This window comes from Cetorhinus maximus, chromosome 25 (assembly GCF_964194155.1).
Source record: "Cetorhinus maximus chromosome 25, sCetMax3.hap1.1, whole genome shotgun sequence".
Classification (NCBI taxonomy): Eukaryota; Metazoa; Chordata; class Chondrichthyes; order Lamniformes; family Cetorhinidae; genus Cetorhinus; species Cetorhinus maximus.
Genome location: NC_135903.1, coordinates 31,690,361 through 31,718,022, shown reverse-complemented (window position 1 = coordinate 31,718,022; position 27,662 = coordinate 31,690,361). Strand labels below are relative to the sequence as shown.

The following is a 27,662-nucleotide window of genomic DNA, read 5'->3' as shown; positions in this document are numbered from 1 at the left end:
GAGGAATATAACACAGATGAGAAAATGTAGCACCTTAGCATTCTTTTCCCAAGACTCCGGTTCAACTTCTTTGATGTTCGCACATCTTTGATTCTGACAAAGCTGGTCTTTGCCATCTCAAGTTCTCCTTCGGATCTCACAACCACATCTCCCATCTGCCCAAGGCATGTGAACCTTTTCACTTGCTCCAGTACTTGTCCATTTACTTCAATTTTCACTTCCGGGGTTAGGTCTCTGCTTATCACCATTGTCTTGGTCTTCATCACATTCATTCTTAATCCATATTCCAGTATTTACAGTCTGGTAAAGTATGATAAATAAGTGTGATGTAGTGCAGACCCTTTGTATTAACAACGCTCAGAGTCCAACAATAGGATGAGGACTTTTCTCAGAATTACAAATGGATCCTTTTTCAGGGCTAAACCACCCCCACCGCCAATACCCCTCAGTCACAGTGGTAAGTGATAATTTGCTCTGAATCAGCCATTGTAATATGTAAGAGATTGACCAATGAACACCCTCAAAATGTTCATCTTCCTCTCTACAATGATAGAGCCAAAATCAGGAACTAATTTAACTCATCTTTATCTGGGTTCACAAGGTGAAAAGAGATGCCACCACAATACTATTGTTAATGAAAATGTAATGAAATAATCCTCACGTGAAAGGGATAGTTGTACCAGCACTCTCTGCTATCCCACAGCCAGGAACTCTGTTTGGTGCAAGGGAGAAAAAGTATACATAAATGTAAAAAATCATTATACTTTTAGGAGAGAACACAATTTTTAAAAAAAACCACAACTTTATTTAGAGAAAACTTTTCTCCGAATATGTACATGAATTTTGACACAAGATTAAGTTTACACATGGACTTCAACAAGTTCACTCCTGGATCTCTTAAAATCCAACTGATGCTCATCCCGTTTTGCAACAGCTGATACCTAAGCACTGGCTTAAAAGAATCTGGCAGGCTCCCAGCTGAGCTGCTTGCCTCCCGAGTGCTAAGCTGCCAGAAAAAATGTTTGTGCTGGAGTTGTTGACTGGGCACTGATTATAGATTAACAAACCTGTAAATTTGTGCAACCGCACTGAGCAAATAAATGTCGAGCTTTCTAAACCAAAGATCCTCCGAAAGCTCAAATGAATTTATCCAGTGAGTTTGTTGAACTGAAAAACCCAACCAAATCCCAGGTTTGATCCCTGGACTGTGCGGAGCGAGCTGATCTCAGTCAGGAAAACAGCAGGGGGCAAGGCTACACCGGGCCTCAGCGTTACAAAATAGGGATGGGGGAGGGGGGGAAAAATTCAGCCAGGTATCTTGCTTCTCAATGCCATCCACCTACTTCTGCCGTGGCTATGTGAAAGACGATCAGACTCAGCTGTGATGCCCCTGGCAGTCAAACAGCTCGCTGACAGTCAGCGTCACGGCTCAGACCACAATAAAGACCACTTAGGTACCAGATGGTGACCAGTGCCCACAGAACCAGCAAGCAGCAACCACCTTCAAGACACAAGAGGGGTCAAGAATGGAGAAAATTGACAAGGAATTTTTTTTTAAAATTCAAATTTTGTGTGACCCCCAAAAATCTATTTTACTCATGTGTGGTATGTACCAGTACATTTTCCAAGCTAAATTATTGGAATTATACTAAGAATTGTTTCCTTACCTTTGACAGGTAATAAAAACTGAATGAAAAGGCCCATAGATAGAAAGTGAACTTCCACCTGTAAGAAGAAAATCAAAGTTTTATTAACACAGTGAAATATTACACGGAAACATTTTTCTTTAATTTTGGGGGGAAAGAAAACAAAATTAAATGCATGCATTTTAAACTATTTGCTCATTGTTGTTCATTCTCTATTATAGGTACTACATGCTACCAAATATGACAAACCACCACAATAAAGGCCCTTAGCTCTGCAAATGAATTGTATATTCATTCTCCAACCTATGGAGCAACCTGCATCACATAGGTTCTCAGTATTTATTGTCCAGTCTCAGTTAATGTTGTTAAGCCTGGCTGGATATATTCCTGGAGGTGTTATCACATGCCTCCAACCACCACCTCCCCTGCACTCTTTTCATTTGGTTAACCAACACGTCCATCTTTAAGGTGCGCTGTCTTCTCACACCAATTGGAAGTAAACAGCCTATTATTTATCACCCTATTGGATGACTTTTTGAGTGTGAATCAAACAGACAATTTTTTCACCATATCTGATACTTTTGTAAATAAACAAAAAGTCTTTAGTAGAGAACTTGAACATTATTGAAAAGAGACACGTTGGTGAAACACTCTGTCTTGCACTCATCAGGACAAACACAAGAATGCCAAATTTCAAACAAAATCATAATTTATCAAACAGGAGAAAAAGGGTGCTGATTGGTTGGCAATTCAAAGCTGATTGACTAAGGTGTTGCCATGGAGAAGGCAACAGGGAACCATAGGCTCCCCAAGCTCCCGGGTAATTCAAAAAAGGCGCAAGGGCTTGGACATATTCCTTTCGTTTGCAGAGAACAGGTCCCGGAGTATGAATGTATGCCGCTTCTAGCTTGTTATGCTCCTATGATCTTATGACCAGGGTTATTTACAGCAGTATCCTCCAGATTAGTCTTCAATTCCTGGAGTGTTGGCAACCCTAATCTAAGTGGCATTCCCCTTTATAAATTAAGATTCTGGCAGTGTTGGAAGATTCAGCTTGTCTAGCCTACTCAATTTTTTAGCTGGACCAAGTTAAAACTAATATTGCCCAACTAATTCTTTATAAATACATAGGGGTATTTCTGGACCTCAAACTCTGTTGTGTGGAGTCTGTGTGCCAAAGATGGGGGGCCCAAAGCTGGCCTGAAATTAGGCCATGGGCCTCAATTTAATAACATGGGAGAGCAGCATGTGCATGTCATACTTGCACGGGCAGTTCACTTTTTGCAGCAACTAATTTCAGTCAGCCTGTCTCAACGGGTGTAGCCTCAGGTAAGTAGCGGCTGAAGACAGAGAAAATCAGAGAGAGACCAATTGCAACTGGCAGGAGTGCTGTGCATTGGGAGAAGTGCTCCTGCTCCTCAAGAAGACTTAACAGTATTTGTGGTTGGCAGCCAGTGCTTTGGCCATTGAAAAATTGTTAGTGGGGCAAGTCTGGCTCTGCTCATTGCAACCCAAGTTCTGTGACAGGACCAACGGCAGGCATTAAGCTCCACATTTCAGAGACATGACGACTGTTTTTGGGTGACTGCCAGAGTGGCTTAAAAATTAAATGACCCAACCCAATGTCAGGTCAACCTTTTTCTTTGGGCACAGGATGTTGTCCCTGAAATTGGGCCACCAACCATAAAATAGGTGCAATGAAGCTCAATTTCCACCCAATATTTTGATTTTGCTACAGCTACACATAAAAAGGTCTATGATGTCATGAAATATTAGTAGTAATCAGCCTTTATGTAATATGAGTCTTATTAAAAAATTTAAAAATTTGTCTCAATAAATAACTCACTAAATTCTTCCACCTCCCCACAGCCTCACAATTTTACTTCCACTTTTGCCACCATGGCAACAGACTTCCCCGCTGGAAAGTTGAACAGCTCTTACGCGTTCGCCGGGATCACTTGTGCTAGGAGAGCCTATTCAGGACTTTTCCACCAAGTTTTCCCTCAGGTCTCTGGCCTCTGCCTTGACAGATCAAGAAGTGCAGAGGACAAGGGATTAAATCTGCAGCAGATGTTAGTACTCAGGCATGCTGATCTCCACCATGCCAACCACGTAAAAAAAAAATCTATGTCAATTCAACTATTAACCCAGTCTGTACAAATTCTATTCACCAAAAGGCACCAAATAAAGCACTGATGCTTTGCTACAGGAATCAAAGGAAATCAGCAATAAAAAGATAGCAGCTCCTACATGGACAACTCCTGGGGGACTTGCTTGCCAAGTGGTTTTGGCAGGCACTCAGTCACGAGTGGGTTTTTAAAAAATTCTTTCATAGGATGTGGTCATCGCTGGCAAGGCCAGCATTTTTTGCCCATCCCTAATTGCCGTTGAACTGAATGGCTTGCTAGGCCACTTCAGGAGGGTATTTAAGAGTCAACAACATTGCTGTGAGTCTGGAATCACAAGTAGGCCAGACCAGGTAAGATGGCAGATTTCCTTCCCTAAAGAGGACATTAGTGAGTCAGATGGGCTTTCATGACAATTGATGATGGTTCCGTGGTCACTATTACTGAGACTAGCTTTAAATTCCAGATTTTATTTTACTTATGAATTCAAATTCCTCAAGCTGCCATTTGAACCCTGGTGCCCGGACAACTAGCCTGGGCTCTGCATTACTAGTCCAGTGACATTACAACTATGCCACTGTTGGGGGAAAATAGCTCTCTACAGATGAAGAAAGCAGATTATTTTTGAGTTCTCAAAAAAGATACATTGGAAAACGTGGTACGGCAAGAATCAATTACATGCTCTCGCAGAACTTTGTCAGCTGACTTGGTCTGTCCTGGTATCGCCGAAGCTTGAACCATTGTATCACTTTCTTTGTATCCCAGTCCAGCTGCTTTGCCAAACGATTCAGGTGACTTTTACCAGGTTCCTACAAAATGATCAAAACAGCCACATAAAATCGATTACATAGCAAAAATTATTTCTCTGGATTGCAATTTGCCAATAGGTCCAGTAACCTACTGATCTTCTTCTTAGTGTTCAGTTCTCTGCCCAAAGGCAGGTCCGACCCACAGCACCACCACCACCACCACCACCACGGTAGGGCAAGGACACAAGCCCCAAATTCACCCCAGCCAGAACAAGGATCGAGCCCCCTGCTGTTGGCACCATTCTGATCCACACCAGCCGTCCAGCCAACTGAGCCAACCAGCATCCTGAGGAGTCCGGGTTGCTGTGGCAACATGCACTTTTACATGCATGTTGTAGTTTGGAGCTATTTACAGTGATAGTAGAGGCTCCATTCATCTTTCTATCACATGTCACACCAGGAATGTCTCCCATTCTTACCACCTGCCATTGGCATATGGTGGAAGGATTTACAGGTTGATACTCAACCTGTTTGGCCACATTATGAACACATCTTCCTTGGCCATCAAGTCCTGGGGTGGGGCTCAAACCCGGAGCTTCTGGCTCAGAGGCTGAGACACTACCCACTGCGCCATAAGACCTCCCATGATAATATCAATCATCATTTGTTATATCAAAGGAAGTTTCTACACATCAACTTCACACTTTGTTACTTTTAGGTTAGTCCTGATTTTAAGCTCCTTGTTTTGAGTGGATTTTTACCTTGCTTCATACCATGGTAATGAATTTCAAAATCGTGATTGGGCCAAATTTACACCTAGGAAAAGATTCAAGCTGACCCTATAGAGCTGCTCCATTTGCTAAGCAGCCGACCGATGTGTAAGAAATGCTGGGCCGGAACTTCCAAGCTGCATTGGCTGGAAAGAGAAAACAGATTTATGACTATCCCACAGCAGCTTCACGGAGACAGCCGGGCCTGAACTTTCTTGGAGTGGCAGAGTCAGATTGCCATTCCGCTCCTACTTTTTTACCGTTGAACGTTTCCGATCCTTTCTCGCCCAACTTTCCGACCCAGGCCGGGCGACAACTGTGCAGGGCAGCGCGTTCCCAGGGCTTTCCATCAATAGGGCTTCAGAGTCAGAGCAAAGAGGCCATGCCCCCTTTTTGTATGCCACTAGCTTCCATAAATCAGGTGGGTTTAAAGGTCAAGCCACTTTCAAGGCAGGGAGAAGGTAGGTTTGTCAGGTACGTGGTTGGAATTCGGGAGTCAGGCAGTCGGGTCAGGGGCAGAGGGCCGTCTTTGGTGTGCGTCTGTACAATAGTTACTCAGAAGCTAGAAGTGGTTTTAATCCTAACTTTTTCTGGGTAACTATTGACGTAACACAGTCCGAACCATTAGAAATTTGCAATTTAAAATCACATTTTCATATGGTTCCCAGTGCAGGGAAATTGCCTATCAGAAATTTGCACTTCCCAGGCAATTGCTGTGCAAGCCTTACCCAGGAACTTGAGGTCAGGGGTGGGGATGGTGGCTCCTCAGGGCATCTTTGGGGTACCTCCCAGTTACACTGCCCTGGAGCTCAGAAGTCATGGGCCAGCATTTCTTACACAACAGTCAATTGTTTAGCAAATGGTTTATTGAACATCTCCATAGGGTCAACTTGAATCTTTTCCTAGATATAAATTTGGCCCTTTCACGATTTTGAAATTCATTACCATTGTGTTAAGCAAGGTAAAAATCCACTCAAAACATGGAGCTTAAAATCAGGACTAACCTGAAAGTATCAAAATATCAGGACTAACCTAAAAGTATCAAAGTGTAAAGCTGAAGTGTAGAAACAGTCAATAATTTTGGTAAGGAAAAAATAAACCTCAGCCTATGAATTTGTACCTCACCATATAAAATATACCAGGTGATTTCACAAGAGGCTCCCATAACATTGTCATCCTCACCCAGCCTCTGCCCAGCAACTGCTCAACACTCAGTCATGCCCTTGTCACCTACATGCCCGATTATTTTATGTCCATCTTGCCTGGCCTCCCTTGCTCCACAATCTGCAAATTGAGGCTCATCCAAAATTCTGCTCTCTTTACCCTATTTCCATCAAGTACTACTCATCCATCACTGTCCTATATTGGTTTCCACTCCACCAATGCCTCAAAGTTGTAATCCTCATTCTTATGTTTAAAATCCCTTTATGGTGGTGACTTTCCCGATCGCTATAACCTTCTTCAGCCCTATTGCCTGCCCCCAGAACTCTCCATTCTTCTGATTGGCCTTTTGCCACAGTGTTGCTGGCCACGCCTTCAACCATTTAGGTCCCATACTCTGGAAAGTCCTCCACCACCCTCTTCCTACAAGACCCTCCTTGAATTCCACATCCCTACGCAAATGGTTAGTCACCACCAATGCACATACCCCCCACCCCACCCACCAATATCTCCTTCTGCGGCCATTTCCATTCTTTCCTGCTTACATCTCTGAAGCACCTTGGTATGTTCTTCTACATTAAAGCGATTATATAAAGGCAAGTTGCTGGTGATGAGTATTATGTAAAATGAGACACTTAATTTTAGAAATAAACAGTTCATTTTCTATATTTGCAAACATTTGGTGTAAAGATATTTACTTAGCTTACATCCTTATAAAACTTATCCTCTTGTAATAATTCTTTCTAAGATTCAGTCAGTACAATCTCACCGTAGTTATATCTTTGAACACTTTTTCCAGAACAATGTTTTGCTGAGCCTTCTGGATTGGCCTACAATCTACTCCAAGGAATTTAGCAAAAGGTGTTGCAATAAACCTAAAGCAATAAAAAAAAAAGAAACTTTGAAATACACCAGTAAGCACAGGTAACCCAACATGCCACCAAGTGCATAGTTATTTTAATACAATGAAAATTACCCCATGTCTGTACGATTCCACACCTGATGGGACTGCAGTGGATCCCATTTGTCAGAGTCCACCGTGGATTGTGTCAGATGCTATACCTCCATATAACCCACACTGAGCTTAAGTTGAGATTTCACAGCAATAATATATAAATATATGACACCACCTTTATAATTGTGTATATTATTCTACAGGAATTCCATTTATGTGCTTTCCATTGTGTATAGTGCACACATATACTATACTCAAGTATATCATGTGTCTAAAAGCCAAATACTGTGGATGCTGGAAATCTGAAACAAAAACAGAAAATGCTGGAAAAACTCAGCAGGTCTAGCAGCATCTGTGGAGAGAGAAACAGAGTTAACATTTCAAGTCTGTATGACCCTTCTGAAGTGTCATACGGACACGAAATGTTAACTCTGTTTCTCTCTCCACAGATCCTGCTAGACCTGCTGAGTTTTACCAGTATATTATGTGCATATCTGCAATAAAGACCATCTAACACAAAGAAAAAATATTGAAATAATAATAATTTTAGCATCAAAATCTACTACATGCTCTCAATTGTAAGAATTTTTAAAAACAGAAGGAAATTAGGCCTACAAAGACTTTCTGCTATTGACAGAATTCAGAACTATTTAGAGAAGAATTTCCAGTCATTGATTTATATCATGAAGTGACACATGTTCGTGCCTCAACTTAGCCTTTGCTCAGTACCTCAGATGTGAGGGTTAAATGCTTTCTCACCAGAAGGGGTAAATTGAACAACTAGTCATTGGTCTGATGTTCCTGTCTTGTAGGTGACTACAGAGTGCCATTGGTAGAACGAGCCTGAAAAGAGATTTCCAGACCATCCTCTCACCCACAAGAAAGGAAATGTTTGAGGAGTTTACAGAAAGGGAGAAAGATAATCAATGGCAAATGGACAAGTTATCTGCTAATAAAAATCCATCAGTAGTGCTCTATAGTAAGGAAGCCATTTAATCCATGGTTCCTGGGCTGGCCCTTTGAAGGTAATTAGCCATAGTCCACGAGGGACCATAGGGATCTCTCTTAAAGAGAGAGAGAGAGACACACACAAGTGGTTATATAGGTTGAGGGGCACCACTCTGCAGCAAGCATGGGCTAAAGCAAGGAGGCAGGCTTCCATGAGCTGGTATGGGAATTGCACCCATGATGTTGGCATCATTCTGTATCACACACATGAGCTATCTAGCCAAATGAGCTAACTGACCCCATTAGAGACACACTGCTCTGCAGTTTCCCTATAGACCTGTACATTTTTTCCTGCCAAGTATACAACCAATTCCTCTTTGACGGTTAATATTTTGAAAAATTTAGTAACTAACAGCACTGTGGGTGTACCTACACCACGTGGAGTGCAGTGGTTCAAGAAGGCTGCTCACCATCATCTTCAAGGGCAGTTAGGGATGGGCAATCAATGCTAGTATAGTAGCGATGTCCACGCCACGTGAAAGAAAAAGTTTTTTTTTTAAAGTGTAATAGATTGCAGTAAAGCTAATTTTGATGGGATGATGATGGAACTAGTGATATACTTTTTAAACATTGAGAAATAAAGGAGATAGAAAAGTAGTGGGAATTCTTAGATGGGTAATATATAGGGTTCAGGAGAAATATATTCTGCTAAAAAGCAAGGATAACCTAACCAATAATTAAATACCTTGGATGAATCAAGAGACAAGGGGAAAATTGAAAGTATAAGGATACACAAAATCAACTCACAGGTAACAACAATGAAATGACAGAAATATCGAACAGTTAGTTCACCTCAGTTTTCACCATGGAGACTAACATGATGGACATGACAGATTTTTTTTTTTTTAAATCTCAAAACATTTAAGATAGAAAGCAGAGGAATCATTGATAGAACAATTATACTTAGAAAGGATAAAACCCCTGTCCAGATGGATTGCTAGGACACAATGAAAGAAACTAGGGGAATGATAGCAGGGACCTATTATATATGGACGTATAAAAATTCAATTAAAAAATTTAAAGTGCCAAAGGTCGGACGGACAGGTAATGTTACTCCAATATTGAAAAAGGGGAGATAGAAGAAGTCCAAGGTACTGTAGATCATTTAGCTTAATATTGGCAGTAAGAAAGATAATGGAATCTTTACTCAAAGATATCACAGAAAACATCTATAAACCAAAAATAAAGAATAGTCAGAACAGATTTCAAAAAGGAAGGTCATGCTTGACTAACCTTATTGAATTATTTGAAGTAACAGGAAGAGTAGACAAGGGTATTACAGTGAATGTAATATACGTGCATTTTCAAGAGTCCTTCGATAAGTTGCTGCATAGCAGACCCATGGCTAAGGTCAGAGCATGTGGAATCAGGGGACAAGTAGCAGAATGGATAGCTAACTGGCTACGAAACAGAAAACAAACAGTAGAAGTTTGAGATAGTTACTCAGAATGGAGGAAGTTGGGAAGTGGTGTTCTATAGGAAATCAGTATTGGGACTACTGTCATTCACCATTTACACAAGTGATTTGGACTCTGCAATTGGAAGTACAATATCAACATCTGCACAGGACATCACATTGAGGAGTATAGCTTATACTGAGGAAAACTACGATAAAATATGCGAAGGTCTTAACAAACTTGCAGGATTGGTGTACTATGGTCTACCATAGATATTTGTCAGTGGTGCTCCACATTCTACTACTGGCATTTGTCAATAGCACGATATAGTCTGCAACTTGTATTTGGGAGATTTTCCTTCCAGTTTTTTCTTCTCTTTCCCTAATGTCTCTGTCCAGTAACCCCCTTTGACAACACAGTAGAAATTGAAACTCACCAAGTGGGGAAAATATGAATTTGATCCCATCTCTTTGCATTGCATGACACAGCAAATAGCTGACATGTAATTTTAACTAATACATTTATTATATTCTCTTTAGCATATATTGTTAGTTTTTTAGAGTGCCTTACTATAAGTAGGATGTCAAAATCATGGAGTGGCTTCAAGTGTGATTTGTTAAATTGGCACATGGAGATGAAGGGAATCTGCTGCGCCTTTCATTTGAGCAGAGATGGTTAAGAGGAGTTAAGCTAAAAAATAAAAAATTATTTTCACTAAATGGTGAGTTTGTAGCTCAAGGGAATAAATTTAAGATCTTTTCCAAAAGGGAAAATGTTAGGAACTTATTTTAGTAAATTGATGGAAATGCTTGTACATGCAAAGCATTGCCAGAAACAATGGTAATCACTCCACAATTGGCAACTGTGCCTTCAGCTGCCTACGCCCTAAGCTCTGGTCCTTAAAATCTACCTCTTTGACCAAGCTTTTGGTCATTTGGCCTGATATATCATGATATGGTTTGGTGTTCAATTTTGTTTGAATACACTCCTCTGAAGTGTCTTGGGACATTTTACTCCATTGAAGGCGCTATGATTCTATATAAATCCAAGTTGTTGTTATTGTTTTAAAAGGGAAATGGATAAACATTTGAAACAAGGTATTTAAAAAAGGTATGGGGAAGGGTTAGGGAACTGGATTACTCATTCAGGGAGTTGGCATAGCTGTGATAGCACAGAAGGAGGCCATCCAGCCAGTAAAATTCTATGATTCTATGCTGGTAAGAAACAGCTATTGATGATGCTATTTGCAATCCTTAAATTTGGTTCAAATTGTTGAAAATGTAAAGGCTTTACTGGTACAAATCAGAATTCTTGGTATATTTGGTACTGAGTTGGCCCTGCAAATTTAATACACAATTCAATTTTAATATTTTTACAGATGGGGTAAGTCATCACTGGACAGAGGCAAGAGGCTTCTCATTGGAGGTTCAGTTTGCTTTTAGTTTCCATGTGCTGTACCAATCATAGCAAATTACTGACGAGGGTTTCCATGAATTAATGAGTTTTCACAATTAGTAAGTAAGCCATCCAGAGCAGGAAAGTCCCAAGCTTTGTTTCTAGACTGCAGCATTAGCTGATCTTAGCCAGACCCGCAATACACTTAGCCTCAGCACTCATTGAATAAAGAGGGAAAAAAGTTCCTCACCCAAGTAGCCATTACTCATGTCTGACTTGAGACAGTGGGGATAACTTTGATTGTGCAATAGTGTAAAATGGATGATAGTGAGTCAGCAGCCCTTTTTACAACTCTTCCAATTTTTGGATCAGTGAACACAGCGCAGAATGGGGATCGATCTTTCCCTCCTGATTAAGGGAACTTGACCAAAGTTATACTTAAATATGCTGTTCAATACCAAGCACCAAAGTAAGTTTGAAAATCTCTCTCTCAGATGCCCACATCTGGCAACCAACATCCCAAGTCCACCATCGCTGTGTGTTGCCACCCAAGTAAAAGTCTCACTTCCAATTTGATGCCATGCTCCCCAAAAATATGCAATTATCCATAGATGCCTCACATACTTCCTGAAGTGAAAGAAAACCATTTGAAGTCACGTGGACCCTGACTTACCCAGTGTGTGTAATGTGTGTGATGTGATGCTTTATGCACCTTGACTTTACTAGCTTTGCAAACTTCACACATTGCTCCTAGTGTATTGGAATGTTTACCCAGGAGGTAGCTTACAGCGGTGTTCTTCATTGCAAGGCCCTCAAGCCAGTGGCAGCTCCCATCACCACTAAGTGCGGCTCCCCAACTCCATCCATCCTTTTTCAGTAACTGCTTTATCTTTAGAGGGTCCCGGTGAGCAGAGCCCAACAGAGCATTATATTCTTATTTATTTTATTTTTAACGTTTAAAAATGCTTACCGAGCCTATCAAAAGTCAGCCTTCTCTACATGTCACATTGACCACATGGTACATTGTGCACCAATAAGTCTATCCCAAGTATGTGTGTTGTATAGTAACAATCATATTACCACAGCAACCACCGAAGAACGAGCAGAGTGTCATGAAGCTATTAATGTATACAATGTTATAGGAAATAATTATTTTTTTTTAAATAGAGGTTTAGTCTGTGGGTGTGTGTGGGGTTTAATTGGATTAAAGCCAGCTAGTCTGGGTGCTTTGATGTATAGTAATTTTGAGATGTAAACAGAGAGGTAAAGGTACATTTGCATTTGTTGAATAGAGCACTCAAGAGTGGGAGTGAAATCTTGCACCTAGCTAGGGGACACCAATCAATGTTTATTTACCAATAAAATTGGTACTATGAAAAGGGGCTTTATTGTTAGAAGAGATGGAGTTCAAAGAGCCTGATAATGCAATGAGAATGTGCATTCAAAGGAGTGCTGGGTAAAACAGAAAGCAGTTTTGTGTGTCAGAGGCAGGAGGCATGTAGCATCAAAACAGCTGTAAGCCTACAACTGTCTGCAAAGGAACCAAAACGAAAGGAACTTCATTTTGAATTTGGTCGGATCATGTCTCAGCAAATGAAAGCTGGAGGGAGGTGCATCAGATTGTTACCCCATTAGGGTATAGAAAAGAGATTCTGAAGATTTCTCATGAAATTCAAATGGGGTGGGTGGGGTGGGGGTAACATTTAGGAATTAGGAAAACACAGGCAAAAATTATTTTGTCCAGGGTTACATAGGTTCTGCAAAATTTGGCGACATCCCTATCATACATGTCAAATAACAGGAAAACACAAGCAGTGATTAAGCCGGTGCCTTTAATCCCAATACCAGCATTTGAAGAACCTTTTATCAGGAGCATGATTGTGTAGGACCCCTCCCTAAGACTAAAAGTGGAAATTAGCATTTACTGACAACAATGGATGTATCTACCAGGTTTCCTGAAGTGAAATTATGAAAGAAAACTAGCGCAAAATGTAAAAACTGATAGCAAAATCTTCTACAAGTATATAAAAGGAAGGAGAGTAGCTAAAGTGAATTTTGGTCCCTTGGAGGATGAGACTGGGGAGTTAATAGTGGGGAACGCAGAAATGGCAGAGACACTTGATCAATATTTTGCCTCAGTTTTCACAGTGGAGGACACTAGTACCACCCCAATAGTAACAGGTAGTGCAGAGGGTATAGAGAAGGAGGAACTTAGAATAATCACCATCATTGGAGAAAAAATACTGAGCAAACTATTGGGATTAAGAGTGACAAGTCCCCAGGACCTGATGGCCTACATTCCAGGGTCTTAAAGAAAGTGGCAGCGGAGATAGTGGATGCATTGGCTATAATATTCCAAAATTCCCTGGATTCTGGAAAGGTTCCAGTGGATTGGAAAGATGCCAATATAACGTCCTTATTCAAAAGGGTGGGGGGGGAAAGGTAGAAAGTAGGAAACTATAGACTAGTTAGTTTAACGTCTGTCGTTGGGAAATTGTTGGAATCCATTATTAAGGAAGTAGTAATGAGGCATTTGGAAACACAATCCATCAGAGTCAGCATGGTTTTATGAAGAGTAAATAGTGTTTGACTAATTTGCTAGAGTTCTTTAAAGATGTGACAAGCAAAGTGGATAATGGGGATCCTGTAGATGTAGTATATCTGGACTTCCAGAAGGCCTTTGATAAGGTGCCGCACAAAAGATTAATACACAAGATAAGATCACACAGAGTTAGGGGTAATATATTAGCTTGGATAGAGGATTGGCTAACCAACAGAAAGCAGAGAGTCGGGATAAATGGGTATTTTTCTGGATGGCAAGCTGTAACTAGTGGGGTGCCACAGGGTTCGGTCCTTGGGCCCCAACTATTTACAATCTATATTAATGACTTGGATTCAGGGATAGAAGGTACTGTAGCTAAATTTGCAGATGACACCAAAATAGGTGGGAAAGTAAGTTGCAATGAAGAAATAAGAAATTTACAAATGGATATGGACACGTTAAGTGAATGGGCCAAAATTTGGCAGATGGAGTTTAATTTGAATAAGTGTGAGGTTATCCATTTTGGTCGGAAGAATAAAAAGGCGACTTATTATTTAAATGGAGAGAAACTTCAAAATGCTTCAGTGCAGAGGGATCTGGGTGTTCTTGTGCATGAATCGCTGAAAGCTAGTATGCAGGTACAGCAGGTAATAAGGAAGGCAAATGGAATTTTGGTATTTATTGCTAAAGGAATAGAGTATAAAAATAGGGAAATGTTGTTGCAACTGTACAAGGCATTGGTGAGACTGCACCTGGGGTACTGTGCACAGTTTTGGTCCCCTTACTTGAGGAAGGATATAGTTGCATTGGAGGCGGTTCAGAGGAGGTTCCCTAGATTGATTCCAGAGATGCGGGGCTTGCCTTATGAAGAGAGATCGAGCAGTTTAGACCTATACTCGCTAGAGTTTAGAAGGATGAGAGGAGATCTAATTGAGGTATATAAGATGCTAAAGGGGATAGGCAAAGTAGATGTGGAGCGGATGTTTCCCCTCGTGGGGCATTCTAGAATGAGAGGCCATAGTTTTAGGCTAAGGGGTGGTAGATTTAAATCAAGAGGTGAGGAGGAATTACTTTTCTCAAAGGGTCATGAATCTGTGGAATTCACGGCCTCAGAGTGCAGTGGGTGCCAGGATGCTGACTGAATTTAAGGAGGAGATAGACAGATTTTTAATTAGTAGCGGGTTGAAAGGTTATGAGGAAAGGCCGGGAAATTGGAGTTGAGGCCAAAATGAGATCAGCCATGACCGTATTGAATGGTAGGGCAGGCTCGAGGGGCTGAATTGCCTACTCCTGTTTCTTATACCTTTAAAGAAATATTACAACTAAGAAAATTGTGGAGGAGTTAAATTATATTTTTTACAAGATATGGCTTATCTAAAGAAATACAATCAGATCAGGGGTCAGGTTTCATGTCACAGCTGTTTAACGAAGTAATGAACAGTTTGGGGATAAAACAGTTTAAGTCAACAGCTTATCACCTAGAGCCACAAGGAGCTTTGAAAAGATAGCATCAAACTTTAAAAACTATGATAAGAGCATACTGTCAGGATTATGCACTGGATTAGAATACAGGAATTCTATTTTTGTTATTTGCTATTAGAGACACTCCTAATGCATCAACTGGTTTTAGCCCTTTTGAACTAATTTATGGTCATGAGGTAAAGGAACCACTGAAATTGACTCATGAGAAATTGGTGGATCAAAATTCAGAAACTATTCTCCTGGATTACGTATCAAATTTCAGAGAACTATTGAACAGAGCATGTGAGTTGGCTAGGGAACATTTAAAGACATCACAGCAAGTGATGAAAGTGAAGGCAGATAAGAAAGCTAAAACTCACAGATTTGTTTCTGGAGAGAAAGTACTAGTTTTGTTACCAGTACTAGGTGATTTATTAAATGCAAGATTTAGTGGGCCTTACAGGATTCAAAAGAAATTGAGTGAAGTAAATTATTTAATAAATACTCTAGGTAGAAGAAAGAAGCAGAGGGTGTGTCATGTAAATATGCTTAAAAAGTACCTTGACAAGGAAGAGGAACAAAAAGAGGTATTAGTGATGGGGATGATGAGAAAGAGGTAGAAATGCAGGACTCTGAAACTGATTCTCCTCTAATCAAATTGGATAATGAGGGGGTGCTTGAAAATTTAAATGAAATATTGAGTTACCTTCCAAACAAGAGTCAAAGTGATTTGGAAAAGCTATTGCACTCACACAAACATATTTGTGGAAATAAGTTGGAGAAGACAAATTTAGTTATACATGATGTTCGTATAGAAATTTTATCTTCAATAAGGCAACAACCTTATAGATTAAATCCAGCAAAGTTATCGCAAGTACAAAAAGAAATTGATTTCTTGCTTCAAAATGATATCATTGAGTCTAGTTGCAGTGACTGGAGTTTGACTATTGTACTGGTACCGAAACCGGATGGAACACAAAGACTGTGAGTGGACTATCAAAAAGTGAATGCAGTGATAAAAGCGGATTCATATCCTATACCATGGTTGGAAGATTGCATTGAGAAAGTGGGACAATAGATTGACTTGCTAAAAGGATTTTGGCAGGCCCCATTGTCGGAGAGAGCAAAGGAGATATCAGCTTTTTTAATGCCAAGTGGGCTGTATCAGCTTAATTTCATGCCATTTGGTATGAAGAATGCACCTACGACATTTCAAAGACTGACAAACAAAGTAACTGCAGGTCTAAGCAATTGTGCTGTTTATATTGATGATCTAATCATTTTCAGTCAGACATGGGAGGAGCATTTGCAGCATCTGGAAGAATTATTTACCCAACTACAAGAAGCTAATTTGGTGATGAGCTTGGCTAAAAGTGAATTTGCAAAAGCGCAAGTTACATATCTAGGCCATACCATTGAACATGGTATGGTGGCTCCGAGTGATGCGAAAGTCAAGGCTATTGTGGATTTCCCAGTGCCTACAACACAACAAGAAGTTTTGAGATTTCTGGGCATGAGTGAGTTTTACCAGAAATTTGTACCAAATTTTAGCCACGTGGTTGCTCCACTGACTGAACTATTAAAAAAGAACAAGAAGTTTCATTGGACACTGGAGTGTCAGAAGGCATTTGATAGTTTGAAAACTGTATTAACTAGAACACCAATTTTGGCAATACCCAATTATGCCAAGCAATTTAAGTTGGCTGTTGAAGCAAGCAATATAGGCATTGGGGCTATACTGTTACAAGATGACGACACTGGGATTGAAAACCGATAGGATATTTTTCACAAAAGCTGAATGTACAACAGAGAAGATATTCAACAATCGAAGAAGAGACTTTGGGTTCGGTGTTAGCATTGCAGTATTTTGAAATTTATGTTGCAAACAGTTCATCAGAAGCAATTGTTTATACAGACCATAATCCTTTGAAGTTTGCAAGGCGTTTTAGGTAGAGTTTATTATTGCAACCATTTAATCTATGGATTATAGATGTTGCTGGTAGGGAGAATCTGTTTGTAGGTGTGTTATCAAGAGTTTGAAGCTTAAAGGAAAATTGGATATTTTTTGAAACTCTGGACACTGAACTGGAGTGAGTGAGAGATAGATAATATATATATAAATAAATAAAATATATTATTTAAAGGATGAAGCCGTCTTTTAGAATTATAACAGTTTATTTTTTGATAGGAAGGGGGATGTCATGAAGCTATTAATGTATATAAATGTTATAGGAATTTTTTTTTTAAATAGAGGTTTAAGAGCCTGTGGGTGTGTGTGTGTTTTAATTGGATTAAAGCCAGCTAGTCTGGGTGCTTTGATGTATAGTAGTTTTGAGATGTAAACAGAGAGGTAAAAGTACATTTGTATTTGTTGAATAGAGCACTCAAGAGTGGGAGTGAAATCTGGCACCTAGTTAAGGAACACCAATCAATGTTTATATTACTAATAGAATTGGTATTATGAAAAGGGGTTTTATTGTTAGAAGAGGTGGAGTTCAAAGGGCCTGATGATATAATGAGAATGTGCATTCAAAGGGGAGTGCTGGGTATAACAGAAAGCAGTTTTGTGTGCGCAGAGGCAGAGGCATGTAGCATCAAAGCACCTGTAAGCCTACAACTGCCTGCAAAGGAACCAAAACGAAAGGAACCTCATTTTGAATTTGTAAGGTGAAAATGCTTTGCCTGGTGTCTGCTTAAAGTCCAAGGGTTGTTGTTGCCTTGGTGGAGATTAGTTTGGGAATTTGTTTAAAAATTATGATAGTAGTAATTTGTAGCCATGTGTATATGCTTAACTTATTTAATTAATAAATGTCTCATGTAGTTTCATATAAAAGCCTCTCGGGAACTGGTGGTCTTATTCCTGAATTTAGAGCTGCATCTCAAACATACCACTTGAAAATATAGGTTATGACAGTTGTTTAAAGTTTCCCTTTGGGATTTTAAATAACAGTCTTTGCCAACTGCTGTGTCTTAACACAGAGTATACAGCCACTGGTGTTATGTATTGTTTTGGTCCAAGTGAGGTGCTGGATTAGTAAGCAATGACAATTTAGTAGTCGATGTGGCTCTCACACTGCAGGTCTTTTGCTAAAGTGGCCCTTGCTTGAAAAATAGCAAAGACAACTGGCTTAGAAGGTCCAGGTTTGATTTACGATTGCTATTCAGGAACCGCTGCTGGTAAAATATGCGCAAAGCAGTTGTGTGAGGATGGGATCAGCTTTGGCTGTGATGCCCCAACATTCAAGTAAGCTACTGTCACAGGTCATCTATGAATACTCTGCAATTGGGTCAGTTACACCAGAGTATTTAACCAGTCAATGCCTGTACATGGCGGTGAGCAAAGAAAATAGGGGGGAAAACATTGCAATGAAAATAACACCTTACAACAATAAATGTAATCAAGTAACAGGTACTGCTTATTATTAGGTATTCAGCGGTTTGATTGGAACTGCAATCCAAACATTTTTTACAAAAGGTTTTTCATTGAACCTTAAACATAGTTTCCTTCTATTATGTGCTTGGAACTTCATGATGTATTATCCATTGGCAAATATCAACTGTTGTTAGGTAAATTAATTGCAACCTTTATTATTCCAACCTCCCTTTCCTCTCCAAAGTCTTTAAATGTGTTGTCGCTTCCCAAATCTAGGCTTCCTGGAACTCCATGTTTGAATCCCTCCAATCAGGTGTCCCTTCCTGCCGCAATACTGAAAACGACCCTGATCAAAGTCCCAAATGACATCCTTTGTGACCGCGATAAGAATGCATTATCCCTCCTTATCTTTCTCAACTTGTCTGCAGCATTTGACACGCTAACCACAATGTCCTCCCCCAATACCTCTCCTCCATCATCCAGCTAGATGGGACTGCACTCACCTGGCTCCATTCATTAACTATGCAGTCATAGTGAGAGAATCATCACACTATTATTTCTGGTGATCTCCAAGGATCTTTTCTTTGGCTCCCTTCTATTTCTCATTTGAATGCTGCCATCAACATTTGTGACATATCTGAAAACAGAGCATCAGTTTCCACATTGATGAAACCCAGCTCTACCTCACCACCCTCTGGACTTGTCCATTGTCTCCAAACCAGCACACAGCTTGTCTGGCATCCAGTATTGGATGGGCAGAAATTTCCTCCGGTGAAATACTGGGATGACTGAAGCCATTGTATTTAGTCTACACCACAAGCACTGCTCCCTAACCACCGATTTCATCCCTCTTCCTGGCAGTTACCTGACATTGAATCAGATGGTTCACAAACTTTGTGTTTTATGTGACCCAGAGATGAGCTTCCATTCACATATCCGCTCCAACAACAGGATTGCCTACTTCCACCTCCTAAACGTTGCCAGCCTTTGGCTGCCTAAACCCTCACCCATGTCTTTGTTACCTCTAAACTTGACAGTCCTGTGTCATGCCTCCTCCGTGTAATATGCCTTTAAGGGATAGCAGCATGCCATCACTAGAAGGGAAGTGTCTATTGTGATCCAACCTCAGTTTCACTTTGACCTGGGAGCAGAAGACAGCAGACACAGCCCTGTTGCTTTCTATCCAGGTATATACATTCTTATGAGCCTAGCTTAAATGAATTGACCCACAACATGGTTAACTACTTCATGAGTGATTTATGCCTTTAAATCATTATAAAAACATGGCATGGTTTTCACCAGTGGTCAAGGTGGCAGCATGATCAAGTACAGGTATGACATGGTGAACAGCCTTAAATCATGCTACATGGCATGAGATGACACTCAACATTTTGGTCAGACAGCAACAAGCCCACAGCACAGAGTGTTGAAGTCGCAGCATGGTGACCGCACAGGAAAGCTTAGAAAACACAGACTGGGATAGCACTCAAATAAAGAGCTGGTAAGCAGATAGATGCCTCATGGTGAGATTGCAGTGCATAGCCCGTCAGTTCCATGAGTGGGACAGCACATCGAGGGGACCAGCACTGGGTTAGCTCAGTCAGGACAGGCAAGTGACTAGGGCGAGGGCCAGATCGATAGCGAGCAAGAGAAAGTCAAACAAACAAAAAATATATTACAGTTGGGCCAGAGAAGGTTGCGATTATAATGGGTGGCTTCTGGAGTTGAACAATAAATTGAATAAAACAAGGAGGAAAGTCAAAGGGATCTCATCAGAATGTCCATAAATTCCCAGTTTAAACTGGGGTGCAGCTGACCTAATATCCAAATTCAAAATGTTTAAACAGCATACAGAGCAATGGTTTCTTGATTCTGGTGTGTCTGAACCAGACAACCAAGCCATAAAAATTCACCTAGCAATTGGGGAATGAAGGCTGAACATGTCAGGATTAACAGCAGAAGAGTTAAAAGATCCCCAAAAGATATGGACAACATTGGAGGACCACTTCAGAATCAGGTTAAACTTCAATGTTCATCAACTAGAGTTCATGTCATTTCGACAAGAGCCTGCAGAATCCATAGACCACTTCATCAGCAGATGCAGAGAAAAGGGTATGTATTGTGATTTTTCCAAACACACAGCTACCAGACAGAATTGTTGAGTTGGTGATCGCATGGATGTGTTCCAGAAAGATCTGCTATACAAGCCCAAAACATAACATGGAAAAGCTACTCAGGTTGATGAAGGTTACAAGTCCTAGGCACAACCCCAATTGTTGGTGCGCTCACTAGAAAACCCAAACGTAGCAAAACATGTGGAAGATGTGGCCTTTTGCATGCACCAATGAAATGCCCAGCTTCCCAGCAATTTTGCAAGACATGTGACAGAAAGGACCAGTGGCAGTGCACTAGAGCAAAGGCTGATGCAGCTACAAAGAGCTGTGCACTGATCCAATAGACCGTACGCAATGGGTACTTTCAAGCAATAAGAATAACCATCCAGTATCCCATCAGAAATATATACGAGGTGATTGACAAACCAAAACGTGACACTGATGTGCACAACAAAACAGAGCAGTAAGCACATGTTCAACACAGTCAATCTCTTGGAAAACACAGTCACTGTTACACCATTCAAAGTGTTTACCAAGATTCAAATTATCTGCCTAAGAAAGTTGGTAACTATTTGTTATTGGCCAAGGTTGATACAGTAGCAAATGCCAACATCCTACCCCTGTGGATTCTAACAGACATGTGGAGGGCCATGGCGATATCTGCCACTGCGCAACTTCAGCATGCAACTGTTCACTAATTCTTGTGCAGGATCCATATTCCTGGAATGAAAGTACAAATCGATTCTCCTGGGTGTCACAGATGTTCTACATTGTGGAGTCTAAAGGCCCAGCGATCGCAGGTATACTGGCATGCTATGACCTCGCACTAGGTACAATCCATAGAATCAATCAGACCTCGGCAGACCAACCTCAAACTACTCCTATCACCTCAGTTCATGACCTAACCTTCTTGATATTTCAACATAATTGGCAGGTTCAAGGCAGCTACAACACTACATTTGCAGGAGAATGCAAGGCCATCAATTGATCCACCACACAGCGCAGCATCCACTTACAAGACGAATTACGAGTCGAACTAGACAAAATGGAAAAAGATGGAATCATTAGAAAAGTACAAGAGCACCACAGACTGGTGCAGCTTTATGACACTGATGTCATAAAGAAGGACTGATCATCAAGTGTATGCCTCAATCCACAATGTTTAAACACAGCTTTGAAACACTGTCCTTACAAAATACCCACATTAGAAGAGTTAAGTCAGAGATTTACAGGTGCATATTTTTCTTCAAGCTTGATGCCAAGCATGGCTATTGATCAGTACACCTTGCGGAGAAATCCCAAGAGGTTACTAAATTTCGTACCCCATTCAGACGATACTGTTTTCAACTACTACTTTTATGGGCTGTTAACCAGGATCTCTTTCAAGTTCATATGGACCACATTACGTTCACTGTGCCAGGATGTATCTGTATTGCCAATGACATTGCTGTTGTGGGTAGAACAAAGCAAGAACATGACCATAATCTGCACTTATTGATGCAAGTAGCACGTAAAGACAGATTGGTGTTCAATTGTCTGAAATGTGATATCAATGCAGATCAATTTCTTCGGTTCTATTTATTCCACTGTTGGCAAAAGTCCCAATCCAAGTAAAATAGAGGGTATCAAAGCCATATCAACTCTTCAAGGTAAGGATGATCTTTGAAGATGTCTAGGGGGCAGGATCTTCCGGTCGGCGATCGGGGGCACCGACGCATAAAATGATGCGGGGTGATGTCGGGTGGAACTCCCGCGTCATTTCCATTTTCAGGTCGGTGGAGGCGCAGCCGAGTCAGCTGCGCGCCCGCCAACCTGTCAACAGCCTATTGAGGCCATTGAAAAACTAATTGAAATAATTAATAGACCTGCCCGTCCAACCTTAAGGTTGGCGGGCAGGCCAGGAGCCCTGGTGGGCTTCTGAAAAATCATGAAACCTCATCCACGGGCGGGATGAGGTTTCATGAGGATATTTAAATATTTAATAAAGGCTTCAATAAAAGTTATGGACATGTCCCAACTCATGTGACAATGTAACATGAGGGGACATGTCAGGGAAATTTTATCATTTCTATTAAAAATTTTAATTCTGAGCTGATCTCCCTGAGGCAGCGCTTAGCCCGGCTGAGGGAAGACCCCCCCCCAGGCCTGCATAGGGAGCGCTTAGCGCTTCCTGGCGGATGTCATGCTGGGCGGGTCTTAATTGGCCTGTCCACGTAAGATGGCCTGCCCATGTAAAATGGTGGCACCCCCCCCCCCCCCCCACCCAATCGGGGGCACCGATTGGAGGTGTGCCCACCCGCGCCCATTCCCGTACTCCCCCACCGCTCCCCGACTGGGGGCGGTGGGAGGGGATTTTTCCCTAGGTCTCTAATTTCCTGTCTCCATACATTCTCAATTTCACGCAACAATCTCCATTGCTAAGGGAATTATTGAGAAAAGATGTGCCTTTCCTGTGGCATGAAAACCACCAACACCTCTTCGAAGCACTGAAACAGTCATTATCAGAAGCATTGACATTGCAATTTTATACTTTTAGGGAGACAACTACCCTGGAGATAGATGCCTCACAGAAAGGCCTGGGAGCATGCATACTACAAAAAGACAAATCAGTTGCATTTGATTCAAAATCTGTCTGTAACTCAATCAAACTACTCCAACATTGAGCAGGAAACATTAGCTTTAGCGATTGACATCATGTATTTTCTTTCGTATATCAATTTGGCAAAAGATTTGTGATAGAGACAGACCACAAGCCACTGGAGATAATTTGGTGAAAACCATTGACCAATGTGCCAAGATTGCAACATCTCGATAAAGATTCATGGTTACGTCTGTGAGATTGGGAACAAGCCAAGTAACTTGATAGTCACATCAGATACACTTAGCAGATTGTCCAACCCAGTGAAAATAGAATATATATCCTTGGATCTACAAGTTGACTTCATTGACATTGTACTTGGAAGATGTTTTTCAAATTGATCTGGTACATTTTATGCACACAAATGTTAGCAGCTACAAGAAGAAACTGTGAAAGATTCTACACTGCAGAAGCTGTGGAAAACCATCAATCCTGATTCAAATCAGCATGCCCATGAACATGAGACACCATTTTGGCCTTGCCAGGAGGAGCTAGGCATTGCCTGGGGAGTCATTTTTAAAGGCAGGCAGGTCATCATACTGGAATCTTTGTGATCTGATATCATCACCCACACACGGGCATAGATTGGATGAGAAGACTCACGGAGATACAGCTTATCAGCTGGGTATGAACAAAAACATTGAAGTTGCCATCAAGAAGTGTGAAGCATGTCAAGATCATATGCCAAGTCAGCACTAAGAACCACTCATTTCACATGAGGTTCCTACCCATCCTTGATCCAAAATCGCATCCAATCTCTTTCACATCCATGGCACTGATTTCATCATCATTGTCGACTACTTTACCAAATACCCCATTATTCGACAATTGCACAATACATTAAAACACAATTGTCACACACACTCCAAGTGCCATTTTCAGTTTATTTAGTGTGCCTAGAGAGATCATTACAGGTAACAATCTGCAATTTGTTGGTAAGCCATTTCAGGATACGTATATATCGATCACACTACTACTTTTCCTCATTACCCTAGATCTAACAGCCTAGCTGAATGAAGGATTCACATGGTGAAATCCATAATTCTCAAATGTAGACAACCAAGCAAGATCTACACATTGCAATGTTACATCTGAGAGCCACATCTTTAACTGCAACTATTCCATCACTGACAGAGCTCATGCTCGACACACCAATGCATACCAATTAACCTACTCTTACCCATTGCGCTCTCTCAGAAACTAGAGAACAACTTTTAAAACGGCAAGAGAAGATCACCAATCCGCATAATAAAAATGCAGGTATAGAATTGCAAAGTGTACAGTTGGGACAACCAATCCAGAAGCCCACAGAAGGTATGTGGCAATCCGCTGAAATGACAAGGATTTGTTCAGAACCAAGGTCCTATAAAGTCATTACAAAGCCACAATGGTGAGGCATAACCAAGGACAAATCAGATCCATACCAGCTCCTCAACCACTGTACAGTCCTATTGCATCAAGGACAAGGCCCCAAATACAACCAGGAACAACATCCAAGAACGACAATCCCTTGGATCACTGAGAGCTATTAAAAGAAACCTCCAGATAAGGTGACCATGACAAGATCTGGACGTACTAGCAGAATACCTCTATGCTTTAGAGACCCAGAGATTTGTCAGTTCTATATACTTATGTAATGGTAACTAAACATGAATATGTATTGTAAATAATTCTACTTCTTTGGAAGTGAGGTGGGGGGGAAGTATCTTTAAAAAGAAAGGGGGGGATGTTGTAATATGCCTTTATGGGATAACAGCACACCATCACTAGAAGGGAAGTGTGTGACACTTCAGCCTGGGCACAGAACATAGCCCTGCTGCTAATGACTTCGAGCTTTCTATCCATGTATTTTTTTATGTGCCTGGTTTAAATACATGAACCTACAATGTGTTTACCTAATGCCTTATGAGTGATTGGTGCCTTTACATCATTATAACACAACACCTCCCATATTCCATAAATTTAAGAGCTCATCCAAAATCCTAACTCGCATTAAATCCTATTCATTCATTCATTCATTACCCCATTGCTTACTGACCTACACTGGTTCCAGTTAAATCAATGCCTCAATTTTAAAATTTTCATCCTCGCTTACAAACTCCTCCAAGACCTCACTCCACTCTATCTCCGACCTCCTCCAGCCCTACAATCCTCCGAGATCTCTATGCTGCTCCAATCCTGCTCCCCTTGCACATCCCCATATCCCCCATGGATGGCCATGCATTTGGCAATCTAGGCCCTGAGAACAATGGCATTCCCTCCCTAAACCTCTAACTCTCTCCTTCTCTTATACCTGTCCTATTATATCTTTAAAACTGGTACAGTGTCAAATTCCGCTTGCTAACACCTTGGGATGTTTTACTCCATTTTAGAAGCGCTACATTAAGGCAAGCGGCTGTCATTGAATAAAAAAAAGTGAAACTAACTTCTAAACTTGAAAAGGGAAAAAAAAAATCGAAGGGCTAGAGGAAAGAACGGGGGGCGTCGGACCAAACTTCTGGAGCTTTCGAAAGAGTCAGCACAGACACACACACAATGGGCCAAACGGTCTCCTGTGCTGTAAGATTCGAAGTATTACGGCGGTAGGAACGCGAACAATGTGTATTAACTGCAATTGCCTGGCGACGTCTGTCGGCGGAACATTGCCAGGACATCTCAAAGTTGGTGTTCGGAGCAGAGCTGACCCAGCCTTGCTTTTTTTTTAATTATGAGGATACTGGTTTTTTTTTGGGGGGGAGGAGGAGGGCGACTAAAGTGAAATTGCCGAATAGAAGTGTTCTCAAATCATTAGAAGTTTGTAACATTTATAAGAGAGGGGTGGGTGGGTTGGGGGGGGGTTGCTAGCTTGCCAACAGGAGTCCACGTACACACACAGACACACACACACACATTTTGCCATACTCTTCTCGTGGGTGGATTTTTCCCCCCCCCCTCCTCTCTCTTCTCCCCCTGTACCTTTCAAAGAGCAGCCTCAACACGTAGATCGCCCAGGTCCAGGGCAGAATAAAGTACAGATCTTTGAGCCGGGGGTAGACCGGGTACTGCGAATCTTCCAGCTGTGCCCTGCTGACGTTGTGGGGAAGCCAGAAGCTCTCGTCCCAGACCGAAATGGAAAGCCACAGCGGCAGCCAAGCGCTGCCCTCCATCATCGGAGCTGCCAAATCCACAGCAGACTGCAAGACAGCCTTGCAGCGAACGTGACCCCTGCCGTTCTGTCTCATCGATTGGTTAAACATATTCGAAAACAAATTCCTGCCCCGAGTTCCACAAACCAGCGCTCCGTGTTATGTGAAAAGACTCTACGACCCTACTTCTCTTGAATTAAAGAAATACAACCTGTACGAGCGAAGGCAGTTTAGATATCCATCTACAAAGTTAGATAACATTAAAATAATCAAGCAGGTAAGATGCGTTCATTGTGTGGGCAAAGCAGCGTTGGTCGAAATTAATTCCTTTTTTTTTTGCTGGCAGTATTAAAACTCTTCAAAAATTGAACACTTTTTGTGTTGATTCAAAAATAGTTATTTTTTCCCAAATGACATAATAGAAGGAGGTACTGAAACCGCTGGTAGGAGGGCTCCGAATTAACATACACAAGATTGAAGCTGCAACAAACCTCTTGACATTCAAAAACACGGAAGCACCACTCCTTTTCGCAATGAGAGGGATACACTCACCAGGCCCCAATAAACTCTCAGCTGCTCAAACAATGTTTTAAAGCAAAGTAAAAGAGTCCGTTTTAAATATGGTGATTCATAACCCGGTTTTATTTTTTTAATTGGACCAATCCTACTATGTTATGTTTGGACGATTTCCACAAAAGCGTTTAATAAAATGTGCAAAACATTACTTGGGAACAATTAAGTCAAGCAGACATTACAGGAAAAGAAGCCATTTTTAAGCCCTGAGCACAATTGTAAAGTTAAAATAAGACACGAGATGAACAGAACATCTCTCTTGTTTGTGAATTATCCGCCTGTCATCCGTTCATTTAAAAAAAATCAACCTTTTCGTTGGGATTTGGAGCCCTCAGCTGATTAACTGAACTCACTAAATCAGTTGGAAAGCCCAATGGAAAACTCAAATCGATCAAATCAGTTAAAGGTGGTATTGAAGACAGTTAAATCATTTTCCCACTATTTGTGCACAAATTTGGGAAGAAAGGTTTAAGATGAGCTGATGGTTTCTGAAAACTGCAGTTGCCACAGTTTTATTCAGTTGTCTACATAGAAGCTGCTAAAATGCAACTTTCAAACTTCCCTTCAAACAAACTGCCCAGCTATTATATTGTGATTATTATCTTGGGGAAGAGGGTGGTGTAGTTGGT

The 27,662-nt window shown here is 41.1% G+C and overlaps 1 protein-coding gene across 1 annotated transcript in view; it reads right to left on the bottom strand.

Annotated features, from left to right (window-relative positions):
• The window catches only part of LOC144668020 (ceramide synthase 6-like), a 53,255-nt gene extending 26,617 nt beyond the window's left edge, over positions 1-26,638 (bottom strand). Inside the window, exons 1-5 of the mRNA XM_078529733.1 lie at positions 26,291-26,638; positions 7,222-7,327; positions 4,451-4,581; positions 1,668-1,725; positions 662-712 (exon numbers count right to left, since the gene is read on the bottom strand). Of these exons, the coding sequence (XP_078385859.1) occupies positions 662-712; positions 1,668-1,725; positions 4,451-4,581; positions 7,222-7,327; positions 26,291-26,571 (627 nt within the window). The 5' untranslated portion in view covers positions 26,572-26,638. The remainder of the gene's footprint in view (positions 1-661; positions 713-1,667; positions 1,726-4,450; positions 4,582-7,221; positions 7,328-26,290) is intronic.
• Between the last annotated feature and the right edge of the window lie 1,024 nt (positions 26,639-27,662).